The sequence below is a fragment of the Bos taurus genome, chromosome 26 (genome assembly GCF_002263795.3).
Source record: "Bos taurus isolate L1 Dominette 01449 registration number 42190680 breed Hereford chromosome 26, ARS-UCD2.0, whole genome shotgun sequence".
In the NCBI taxonomy this organism is placed as follows: domain Eukaryota; kingdom Metazoa; phylum Chordata; class Mammalia; order Artiodactyla; family Bovidae; genus Bos; species Bos taurus.
Genome location: NC_037353.1, coordinates 25,654,197 through 25,666,246, shown reverse-complemented (window position 1 = coordinate 25,666,246; position 12,050 = coordinate 25,654,197). Strand labels below are relative to the sequence as shown.

Genomic DNA, 12,050 nt, shown 5'->3' with positions numbered 1-12,050 from the left:
ACACACTCGCACTGCAGGCAGGGTGGGAGGTGGGGTGAGGGGGTGCAGACAGAGACCCTGGCCGGCCTCCCCCCACCTTCCCCCCCACCCCGGGACGTCAGGCATTCAGGCACCGCCTGGTGGCGGGTGCAGACTTGCCCTCTTGCCCGCTTTGGGCAGCTTGGCTCAGACACAGCTAGTTTGGGCCCCACCCGCCCAGAGGGTCTCCTCCTCAGGCCTCAGTGTCTGAAGTCCCTGGGCTGCGCTTTGCAGGACAAGCCTGTGGTCCTGGGTGGCCGTTGTGGCCCAGGGCCTGCACACGGCCGGCTGTGGAGGGGACGCACCGTCCGGTTGGCCGAGTGAGCAGGTGAGCAAGGGCTGTGGTCCCGGGGCCCCCAGCCTGGGCCCACACCAGGTCGGGCCCCACGCTCAGGCTCACAGCTGCTGAGCAACGATGGATGTCGCTGCTGTGTCAGCCATTCTGCTGTTGACAAGGGCCCCACGGTGTGTGCCCTGCTTTATCTGTGCAGTCTTTCTGGACTCTGGGACACACAGCAGTCCCCAGGTGTGTCCACTGTTGGCAGTGTGGCTGTGGAGGTTCTTGCTCTAGTGTTGGAATGGACTTTCGTTTCTCTCGGGCAGGTATCAAGGAGTGGAACTGCAGGGTTGGGTGGCAGTTCCCATGAAGCTTTTTGAGAAAAAGTTAACCTTCTTCCCAAAGCGAGCGCACACTGCACATCTCTGCCAGGGACACGGGGGTCTCGGCTCCCTGCTCCCCTCCAGGCCTGTCACTGTCTCTCCTTTTTATCACGGCCGTCTGTGTTCAGTTGCTAGAGGTGTTTAAGTGTTAGTTGCTCAGTTGCATCCGACTTCTTGTGATCCTGTGGACTGTAGTCATCACTAAGTCCCATAGACTGAGTGCCTTAAACAACAGGACTTGTCTCCTGGTGTCTCTGGAGGCTGGATGTCAGACACCAAGGTGTTGCCACGGCCGGCTTCCTCTGTGGCCTTTCTCCTTGCCTTGCCAGCTTCTCGCTTGTCATCAGATGGCCTTTCCTCCCTGTGTTAAGTGCTGTAATCTTAGAATGGGCTAGGGCCCACCCATATGACTCCATTTTAACTTAATTGTCTCTTTAAAGACCGTGTTTCCACATACAGTCCCGTTCTGAGGTCCTAGGGGGTTAGGGCTTCTACGGGTGAGTTGTGAGAGGACACAGTGCTGCTCACAACACTGACCTCATACCCACCAGGAGGGGAGTGACGTCTCACTGGAGTTCAGTCTGCGTGCTTAATAGCTCACAACGCTAACAACAACAAAAATTAATCAAAGTGGCTCTAAAGGAGAAATAGAGAATTTTATTCAAGCTAGCCTGAGGCTTATACCTCAGAAGATTCTGAGGGCTGTTCTGCTTGTTAGAAGTTGAAGGGACAGCTATATTAATACATTTTCAAGACAAGGGATTGTTCATCTAAATGACACTGACATTTTATGTAAAGTTCACTGAAGATGTGCATTCCAGATCTATCAACACATGGATGAATCGAAATACTTCCCTGGCGGTCCAGTGGGTAAGACTCTGCCTGCCAACGCATGGGACACAGGTTCAATCCCTGGTCCGGGAAGATGCCTCATGCCTCAGAACAGCGAGGCTCGTTCTCCACAACTACTGAGCCCGTGTGCTGCGATACTGAAGGCCCCACGCCCCGGGCCTGTGCTCCACAATGAGGGGGGCCGCCGCAGCAGGAAGCGCATGAGCCGCAGTGCGGGGCGGACCCCCCTCTCTGCAACCAGAGGAGGCCTGCGGGCAGCACCAAGACCCAGCACAGGAAAAGTAAATAAATAAGTATTTTTTAAAAATACACGTATGAATCGAGCTGCATGCCAGCTTGGCCCTTACAGAACTAGGAAGAGAAGGAAGAAGGGAAACAATTTGGTCTCCGTGGTGAGGCAGACGCTCTCGCTCTCGAGGGGTCTGGTGGACGCAGGGTGCAGACCCACGTGAGCAGGCCCAGGGCCGGGGTGTTCCGCGTGCCCTGTCTCGTCCTGTCTCAAGACACCACTTCTACTTCATCAGTAACTGCACACGTCTTCGTGGGTCTCTTTGCCACCTGTATATGTTTGGTGAAATGTTGGCTCAAATGTTCTGAACTTTTTCAGTTGAGTTGTTCCTCTCCTTGTTACTGAGTTGTAAAACTCTTCATATATTCTGGCCTCCGAAGATTTGCAAATAGTCTCTCCCAGTCTGTGACTTACCTTTTCACTTTCTTGAGTCTCTTTCGAAGTGAAGTTTGTAATTTTGATGAAGTCCCAGAAATCAGTTTTCTCTGTTATCTGTCATGCTTTCGGTGTTGTGCTTAAGAACTGTTTCCTGGATCCAAGTCTGTGAATATTTTCTCATTTTTTTCTTCCAGTGGTTTTGTAATTTTAAATATTACATTTACGCCTATGATGCATTTTGAGGTAAATTTTGTGTACAGTGCAAGTTATAGGTCTAAATTCTTTCTTTTTTTTTTTTTTGCATATGAATATGCAATTGTCTCAGGCTTCCCTCATGGTTCAGGGGTAAATAATCTACCTGCAATGCAGGAGACGCGGGTCCTATCCCTGGGTCAGGAAGATCCCCAAGAGGAGGAAATGGCAATCCACTCCAGTATTGTTGCCTGGGAAATCCCATGGACAGAGGAGCGTGGTGGCTATAGTCCATGGGGTCGAAAAGAGTCAGACGTGACTTAGTAACTAAACAACAACAACATTTTTCAAATATCTTGTTTGCCATAGGCTCTAAGTAAGAGCTGTGGAGCACGTACAGAGAAAGGCTTATGAGCGTGCACTGTACAGGCTGGCGGCGTGCCAAGCTGCTTGGGTACTGTTGGTGGTCGGTGTTATGTGGCTTGGTTGATTTGAGTGGAGCACAGACACTGAGGTGGTAAGGAATGTATTGACTCCTATTGGGGTGGTAGTGATGTCAGCTCCTGAAAAAGAGGACATTACTGCAGCCCAGCAAGGGCTCCTGTCCCCTCAAGGTAGAAAGCAAGTTCCGACAACAGGTATTTCTCATGTGAATGCAGAGTTCCAAAGAATAGCAAGGAGTGATAAAGACTTCCTCAGCAGTCAATGCAAAGAAATAGAGGAAAACAATCGAATGGGAAAGACTAGAGATCTCTTCAAGAAAATGAGAGATACCAAGGGAACATTTCATGCCAAGATGGGCATAATAAGGGACATGGGCCTAACAGAAGCAGAAGAAACCAAGAAGAGGTGGCAAGAACACACAGAAGAACTGTACAAAGAAGCAAAAAGGTCTTAACGACCCAGACAACCACGATGGTGTGATCCCTCATCTAGAGCCAGACATCCTGGGTGTGAAGTCAAGTGGGCCTTAGGAAGAGTTATTTGGAACAAAGGTAGTGGAGGTGATGGAATTCCAGCTGAGCTGTTTCAAATCCTAAAAGATGATGCTGTTCAAGTGCTGCACTCAATATGCCAGCACATTTGGAAACTTCAGCAGTGGCCACATGTAGAGTCGTGTCTTCTGTTGTTGGAAGAGGGTGTTTGCTGTGACCAGAGTGTTCTCGTGGCAAAGCTCTGTTGGCCTTTGCCCTGCTTCGTTTCGTACTGCAAGGCCACACTTGCCTGTTACTCCAGGGATCCCCTGGCTCCCTACTTCTGCACTCCAATCTCCTGTGAGGAAAAGGACATCGTGTTGCCTGTTACTCCAGGGATCCCCTGACTCCCTACTTCTGCACTCCAGTCTCCTGTGAGGAAAAGGACATCGTGTTGCCTGTTACTCCAGGGATCCCCTGGCTCCCTACTTCTGCACTCCACTCTCCTGTGATGAAAAGAACATCGTGTTTTGGTGTTAGTTCTAGAAGTTCTTGTAGGTCATCACAGAACCGTTCAACTTCAGCTTCTTTGGCATTCGTGGTTGGGGCATAGACTTGGATTACTGTGATAGTGAATGGTTTGCCTTGGAAACGAACAGAGATCCATCATTTTTTCAAAGAAAAACTCAGCAGTGGCCACAGGACTGGAAAAGGTCAGTTTTCATTCCAATCCCAAAGAAAGGCAATGCCAAAGAATGCTCAAACTACCGCACAATTGCACTCATCTCATATGCTAGCAAAGTAATGCTCAAAATTCTCCAAGCTAGGCTTCAACAGTACATGAACTGAGAATTTCCATATTTACAATGGATTTAGAAAAGGCAGAGGAACCAGAGATCAAATTGCCAACATCCATTGGATCATAGATAAAGCAAGAGAGTTCCAGAAAGACATTGACTTCTGCTTTATTGACTACGCCAAAGCCTTTGACTGTGTGGATCACAACCAACTGTGGAAAATTCTTCAAGAGGTGGGAAAATCAGACCACCTTACCTGCCTCCTAGGAAATCTGTATGCGGGTCAAGAAGCAACAGTTAGAACTGGATATGGAAAAACAGACTGGTTCCAAATTGGAAAAGGAGTATGTCAAGGCTGTATTGTCACCTGCTTATTTAACTTCTATGCAGAGTACATCATGTGAAATGCCAGGCTGGATGAAGCACAAGCTGGAATCAAGATTGCTGAGAGTAATATCCTCAGATATTCAGACGACACCACCCTTATGGCAGAAAATGAAGAGGAACTAAAGAGCCTCCTGATGAAGGTGAAAGAGGAGAGTGAAAAAGCTGGCTTAAAACTGAACATTCAAAAAACCAAGATCATGACATCCTATCCCATCACTTCATGGCAAATAGTTGGGGAAAAAGTGGAAACAGTGACAAACTTCATTATCTTGGGCTCCAAAATCACTGCAGATGGTGACTGCAGCCATGAAATTTAAAGATGCTTGCTGCTTGGAAGAAAAGCTATGACAAACCTAGAGTATTAAAAAGCAGAGACATCACTTTGCCGATGAAGGTCCATTAGTCAAAGCTATGGTTTTTGCAGTAGTCATGCACAGATAGGAGAGTTGGCCCATAAAGAAGGCTGAGTGCCAAAGAAGTGATGTTTTTGAACTGTGGTGTTGGAGAAGACTCTTGAGAGTCCTTTGGACTGCAAGGGGATGAAACCCGTCAACCCTAAAGGAGATGAGTCCTGAATATTCATTGGAAGGACTGATGCCGAAGCTGAAGTTCCAATACTTTGGGCACCTGATTCTAAGAGCCAACTCTTCGGAAGAGACTCTGATGCTGGGGAAGATTGAAGAGGGAGAAGGGGACAACAGAGGATGAGATGGTTGGATGGCATCATCAATTCAATGGACATGAGTGTGAGGAAACTCCAAGAGATAGTGAAGGACAGGAAGCCTGGTGTGCTGAGGTCCAGGGGTGTCTCAAAGCGTGGGACATGACTGAGACTGAACAACAGGCAAGGGTGGGGACACAGTCCTCAGATCCACTCAGACCAACTCAGAAAGGGTGGGGACACAGTCCTCAGATCAAGGGCGGGGACACAGTCCGCAGATCCACTCAGATCAACTCAGAAAGGGCGGGGACACAGTCCTCAGATCAAGGGTGGGGACACGGTCCTCAGATCAAGGGCAGGGACACAGTCCGCAGACCCACTCAGACCAACTCAGAAAGGGTGGGGACACAGTCCTCAGATCCCCTCGACCAACTCAGAAAGGGTGGGGACACAGTCCGAAGATCCCCTTGACCAACTCAGAAAGGGTGGGGACACGGTCCTCAGACCCACTCAGACCAACTCAGAAAGGGTGGGGACACGGTCCTCAGATCCACTCAGACCAACTCAGAAAGGGTGGGGACACGGTCCTCAGATCCACTCAGATCAACTCAGAAAGGGCGGGGACACAGTCCTCAGATCAAGGGTGGGGACACGGTCCTCAGATCAAGGGCAGGGACACAGTCCGCAGACCCACTCAGACCAACTCAGAAAGGGTGGGGACACGGTCCTCAGATCCCCTCGACCAACTCAGAAAGGGCGGGGACACGGTCCTCAGATCCCCTCGACCAACTCAGAAAGGGTGGGGACACAGTCCGCAGATCCCCTCGACCAACTCAGATAAGCCTTCCACTTACTTGGTCTTTGAGTTAGGGGATTTATTAAAAAAGAGCACAAATAAAGAGGCTGGGATTAATCATCCTTTTGTGACATTTTGGAATCTGGGTTCAGGAGTCATGGTGTCTCTGGTTTACACTCTCAGGCCAGGTGGCCCATGGCTCCAGGATCTGTGAGCTCACCGTGCCTGGACAAACAACCTGAGTGGGTGGTTAATCTCTGCAGCAATTTACATCCATTCACACTGTTATCAACAGTAGCAGTCAGTCACCTGTTTCTGATTAATTGGCGTTCAGGGAGCACAGGTTGAGGTCAGAGGGAACAAGAAAGGGATAAAGTTTGGGGTGGAGAGATTAATTATGAACTCAGGGAACTCAGCTTTAGGAGGACTCAGTGTCACTACTAGGAATAACTCTCTAATTAAGTTGATTGTTGGGGGCAGGGCTAGCTTTGTAAGCACTGCTAATAAGTCGACTATCTTTTGGCCTTTTTTACAGTTCATGGGATTCTCACAGCAAGAATACTAGAGTGGTTTGCCATTCCCTCCTTGGGCAGCAGAGGATGAAGTGATGGGATGGCATCACTGATTTATTTAACTTCTATGCAGAGTGCATCATGTGAAATGCCAGGACATTTGGCATTTGCCATGGACACGAGCTTGGGCAAACTCTGGGAGATGGTGAGGGACAGGGAGGCCTGGCATGCTGCAGCCCATGGGGTCGCAAAGAGTCAGACATGACTTGGTGAGTGAACAATAACGATAGTCATCATGTTGCCTTTAGTGGAAGAAATGTTTATGTCCTGGGCTAAAATTATCATTCAGCTGTGAGTAGTTCAGGTTTTCCCTGGTGGCCCAGACAGTAAAGAACCTGCTTGCAGTGCAGGTGACCCAGGTTCAATGCCTGGGTCAGGAAGATCCCCTGGAGGAGGAAATGTCAACCCACTCCAGTATTCTTGCCTGGGAAATCCCATGGACAGAGGAGCCTGGTGGGCTGCAGCCTGCAGGGTCGCAGAGTCGGACCCGATGTAGCATGCACACAGAGTCCTTTCATGTGAGGCGAGGCCATGAGCAGCTCCAAGGGCCAAAGCCCGTCTGCACCATCACAGCATCCAGGTGAGGACAGCTAAGGTGCGGTGTGGCCCGCAGAGGAGCAGTGATGAGCAGGCAGAGCTATTATGACTACTCTTCATTCGGAGAATGAAAGGCCTGGGTCTGCTCTGCGTCTTGAAGACTTGAGAGCTGGGCGCTGCAGCTGCAGGAACCATAGATCCTGCATGGGGACGTCTACACGTAGTCAGAGGTGTGACCCGTAGAGGAGCGCTTTTCCTAGAAAAGCTCTCACGTGTGATAACTGTATGACAACACTGGATAGAGTCAGATATTGCTTGGGTTCAGAATTGGATTATTAAAAGGTTTGGTGAACTGACATTTCAGAGGAGTCTGGCAGCTGTGGCTGAGGGCCCAGTGGGCAGGGTGGGCTGGGATACCCTCTGGCTTCCAGCCACAGTTGGCCCAGCTTGGGGTTGGAACCCCCCCCCGCCCTCCACCCTGGTGACAAGGCCTGCAGCATCAGAACACAGGTAGGTGGGGTGAAGGCGGTGTGGATCCCAGCATGTGGAGAGATGGGGCGGCAGGGCTGAGCCAGGTCTCGGGAGCGGGCTGAGAGCCACTCCTGGGGAGGGTCATGGGTGTGACCGACGGGTGGAGGGGGACCCAGTCACCTTGTCAGCACAGCCAGGATCCCTGGCCCCTGACCTGTGTCCAGACACGCCCACATGGGGGCCATAAAACCTGGAGCGGCGAGAGTGGGAGGAGCAGGACCAAGAGTCTGAACACCCGGGCTGCCGGCTACCTGGATCTGAAACCATAGCCCCCAGTGCACCCTCTGCACCAGAAAGGCGGCCTGACATGAGAAGGTAATGCCCAGTGCCCTTAAACCCGGGTCCCCCCAATACCCCGTCTAACCACAGCTTTGCTGGGCGGTCCCTTGGGTCTGGAGCCCCAGCACAGGGACCAGGCTCGGGGCACCTGTGTCCAGAGCCCAGCTCGGTTCTGGACGGGGATCCAGGCTCTGTCTGGCTGCCCCCCCCAGGTGCTGGCTCCTCCCGGGTGTTCCGGGCTTGGGGACAGAGCTCTCCCTCCTGAGTCACCAGAATGGTCGTTGTCCCCAGGGCTCCATCTCCAAAGGCCACCCCTGTGGTTTGGGAGAGAGAGCCCCTGTCCCTTGGGATCCCTTGGCCCTGAGAAGCACCTGAGAGCCCCTGGAAGCAGGTGGGAGACTCCAGGGTCAGAGGAGACAGGTCTATGACTGACAAAATGGAAACGGGGTCAAGACGATGAGGCAGGGCTGGAGGCCTCGGGGTCCTGGGGGCGGGGCAGCTGGAACCAAGGGGTCATCACCCTGGAAGCTGGGGTTGATCGAGCCCGGGAAGTCCTGAGGCTCCTGCCGGGCACCCCACTCCTTCGGGTCCCTCCTCAAGTCAGAGCTCCCCTGCCCTCCTGTTCTGCGGGCTCTTCCAGGAACCCCAGCTCGGACACGAGGTGGGCCCATCAGTGACTTGGGGACCTTCTGGTGTTCAGAGCCTCTGCCTAGGGCTCGGTGCCCAGATCAGGCCAGCGCCCTGCAGTCCAGGGCAGGTGCCTGCCCTCTGCCCCCATGATGTGCCTGGAAACCCCTACCTCGATGTGCTGAGTCACCCGGAGGGGCGAAGGTCTCCGTGGGGCTGGAAGCGAAGCTGGGGCATCGGGCAGGAAGCCTTGGGTCCCTCCCCCAACCACGGCCCCCAGGCCCTCCCCAGGAGTGGAACGCTCCCTGCACACGGACAGCTGAGCTGCGCTCGGTGGGTGAGATGGTCTGTTTATTTAAGTGAAACCCCACTGGAGTTTCCAGTCTGGGAAACTGGGTGGCATTCAGTCAGCAGACAGAAGGAGCTCGAGCAGCACAGAGTGGAGGCCGTGCCGGGCAGCGACCCAAGCCCGGGACATGCAGCAGCTGCGGACGGCCGGCACGGCGGGCTGCTCTCCACCAGGCCTGGAACCCCCGCGGTGCCAGGCGATCCTGGACTGCCTGGTTCAGATTACGTCCTGGGAGGGTCCAGCCTGCAGTGAGGTCTCAGTTCAGGGCCAGACACGACTGAAGTGGCTTAACATGAGCACACACGCAGCGGCAGCAACTCCACAGGGGCCTGGTGTCCTGTGGTTTAATAAGGCGAGAGACACCAGGGCACGTGCACAGCACACACCTGCACACGTGTGCACCCTCACACGCCTCACGCCCCTGCCGTCAGCCCAGCCCCCTCGAGTCCTCAGGTCACCTCTTCCCCCGCGTCCCTCCGTGTCTGGCCTTGGCCACGCTTCCCAGAAGCCCTGCTCGGGCTTGGTCTTTGAGCTCCTCAAGGTCAGGCTGCAGGTGTCCACACAGAGCACCCCATCTTTCCTGCCCATGTCTCCGGGGTGGAGGGAATTGCCATCTGCCTCTGAGGAGCCACAGGGTGTAGCCTCAGGGTGCCGTGGGCCCTAAAGAGGAGCCTTGAGCCCACACCTCACCCGTCCCTCGGCCCCCGGCCCCGAGCACTCGGCCGACAGAGGTTCCGGGCCCGCAGGACACCGGGACCTGCAGGTGGGGATCAGACGTGAGTCTGGCCTCCATGTCCTGGTCTGTGATGCTGGCTGTGGACCTGAGCAGGACCCACCCCCGGCTTCCCCGGTTGGACCACTGCCCGCCAGGCCAGGAGTCCTGCCTGGAGGCCGCGGGGCAGGAGCAGCCTGCCCCTCACCCTCCCCTCTGCCCGCAGGCTCCTGCTGCTCACCAGCCTGGTGGCTGTGTTGCTGCTGGAGGCAGGCTCAGCCCGGATCCCCCAGGTACGTGTGGGCTCCTCACCCAGCTGCCCCCGGGGCCGGAGAAAGGCACCAGCGGATGCAACCGCAGGGCCTGTGAGCACTGGGGGCCTCAGCAGGGTCTGCTGGACAAATCTCATGACCCCAGGTGAGCTGGGTGGAGGAGGGGGCCTGGTGAGGCTCCCCTGTGCTGTGAAGCCTGGGAGCCCTCCATGTGCAGGGTTGTCCAGGGGGCCACGACTGCTGGGACCGTGTCCTTCTGCAGCTCCAGGTCCAGGATACCCCTCCCTACAGCCTGGGAGTGCCCAGGTCAAGGGGGAGATGCAGGAGGACAGGCACAGCTGTCCCGCAGCTGCTGGGCCTCGTCACTGCAGTGGGTCACCGTTTCACCTGCTCCCCCGTCCCCGTCGGCCCTGCAGGAAGGACAGGCAGAGGAACCGGCCCCCGTGCTCAGGCCGCCAGCTGGGGGTTGGTGGAGGGGGTGCAGCCCCTGTGCTGTCCCCAAGTGTCAGACCCAGGGCAGGATGGATCCAGCAGTGCCTCGAGGGCCTCGGTGCGGCCCCTCCCAGCCGCCCCACCCCCACCCCACCCCGCCCCCTCAGAGCGCTGCGCTGCGTCTCACCTGCGGCCTCACTCTCCCAGGTCCGCGTCCAGACCAAAGGCAAAGTCGGGGCTGAGCAGGACACAGAGTGAGTGCCCCTGGCAGTCCTTCCCGTCCCCCCGGGGACCTTGGTGGAAGCGGGGGTCGTGTCCAGCTTTGGGGAGGGGAGCTACGGGAGCCCCTGAGAGCTGACCGACCGAGCAGAGTGCAGGCCTGGGGGTTTGAGTGGCCCCCCGCCGCCCCACCCAGGGGTTCTGGCCCTTCAGCCCACCCAGCTCCCTGGCACCCGCTAAGCTGACTCCTGCTGGGCGGCCAAGGCGGCAGGCAGACGGCAGCAGCCCCGTCCGCAAGCCCCGGGCTCTGCTGACCTCTGCCCTGGCCAAGCCCCCGAGCCTCCTCCAGGGCCCACCCACAGGAGGGGTGCGGCAGGGACCCTGGCCCAGGACAGGCCTCCTGCTGCGCACGGGCTGTGAATCCGTGCTCTGGCTCACAGGGTCTGGGACGCCCGCGCGGTCGAGTCTCCGGAGAAGGACAACCAGCTCATCTGGCTGCTCATGGCACCCAAGCTCATGACCACCAGCAAGGAGCAGAAAGGTGGGGGCAGGCACTGCCCGCTGGGCTGGGGGGCATGGGGTCGGCCTGGATGGATGGTGCCTTGGGAGGGAGATGGAGGCCACAGCCGCTCTGTCTGTCCCCAGGTGCCAAAGCCCCAGCAGAGACCGAGGACGCCCTGGGCCACGTCCTGGGCCCGAGGGAGGGTCCTGAGCCAGACTGGGACAGCCTGTTCCACGATGGGCCTGAGGAGGTCCTGGAGGAGGCGAGGCCCTGGGCCCGGGTGCTGCCCCCTCGCCAGGTGCTTCATGGGCCTGAGGAGGACCGAGACCACATCTATCACCCCAGGGAGCCCTGACTCTGCCCCGGCCGGAGAAAAATAAAGCCTGCAGAGGTGGCTGTGTGTCTTCAAGAACAGTGATTGCGGCCTGCCTGCTGTCTGGGAGAAGGGGGCTGCAGGCTGGCCTCATACATGCAGGGTCTCTGCAGTCCAAGATGAGCCTGGGTCCCGCCCGGTGCCCTCGCGCCTGGCACCAGCTGCTCCCCTGGCCTCCCTGGGCGCTGGGATGGGCGGGGATGGAGCGGCATTGGAAAGCAGGAGGACTGGGAGGAGGGGACCCGGCACTGCTGGCTCAGGGGACAGGGCACGGGCGAGTGGGGCAGATGGGCCCAGGCTCCGTGCCCAGCGGCTCGGCAGGCTCGCTGCGGTCGTGGGCGCAGGTCACTGGAGCGCTGCTCGCCGTCCACGCGCAGGTGCAGAGGGCTTCTCTGTGGCAGTCACGTTCCAGGGCGTAGAGGGACACACTTAGTGCCTGGACGGAGCCTGCTCGGGGCTAAGACACAACAAGGGGCCCAGCGGGGACCTCGCGTGCCCTAGAGCCAGTATGTCTCTCCCCCATTCCGAGTTCCTCAAGGACTCAAATGGTAGCCTCACCCCAAGATGCACTGCTCAGCAGCATACAAGCCTCCCAACCCCAGACAGGAGCTGTCGCACCTACAGCACCAATGAGGAGACCGAGGCCTGGCAGTGACCTGCTCCAAGTGAGAAAGTCGTTCAGTCACGTCCGACTCTGCGAC

At 56.1% G+C, this 12,050-nt stretch overlaps 2 protein-coding genes across 2 annotated transcripts in view; one reads left to right on the top strand and one right to left on the bottom strand.

Annotated features, from left to right (window-relative positions):
- SORCS3 (sortilin related VPS10 domain containing receptor 3) overlaps nt 1–12,050 on the bottom strand; it is a 979,390-nt gene that overhangs the window by 516,266 nt on the left and 451,074 nt on the right. The window lies entirely within an intron of this gene.
- On the top strand, nt 7,724–11,370 carry PRAP1 (proline rich acidic protein 1). The gene is made up of 5 exons (XM_005225715.5): nt 7,724–7,899; nt 9,778–9,844; nt 10,463–10,509; nt 10,915–11,015; nt 11,120–11,370. The coding sequence occupies exons 1-5, from the start codon at nt 7,892–7,894 to the stop codon at nt 11,329–11,331; spliced, it is 435 nt and encodes a 144-aa protein (XP_005225772.1). The 5' UTR covers nt 7,724–7,891; the 3' UTR covers nt 11,332–11,370.

Bases quoted from the DNA above. Each gene is read 5' to 3' on its own strand.
- PRAP1 (XM_005225715.5), top strand. The intron at 9,845-10,462 runs GTACGTGTGGGC...TCACTCTCCCAG, and splicing joins GCTCAGCCCGGATCCCCCAG to GTCCGCGTCCAGACCAAAGG. The intron at 10,510-10,914 runs GTGAGTGCCCCT...TCTGGCTCACAG, and splicing joins GGGGCTGAGCAGGACACAGA to GGTCTGGGACGCCCGCGCGG.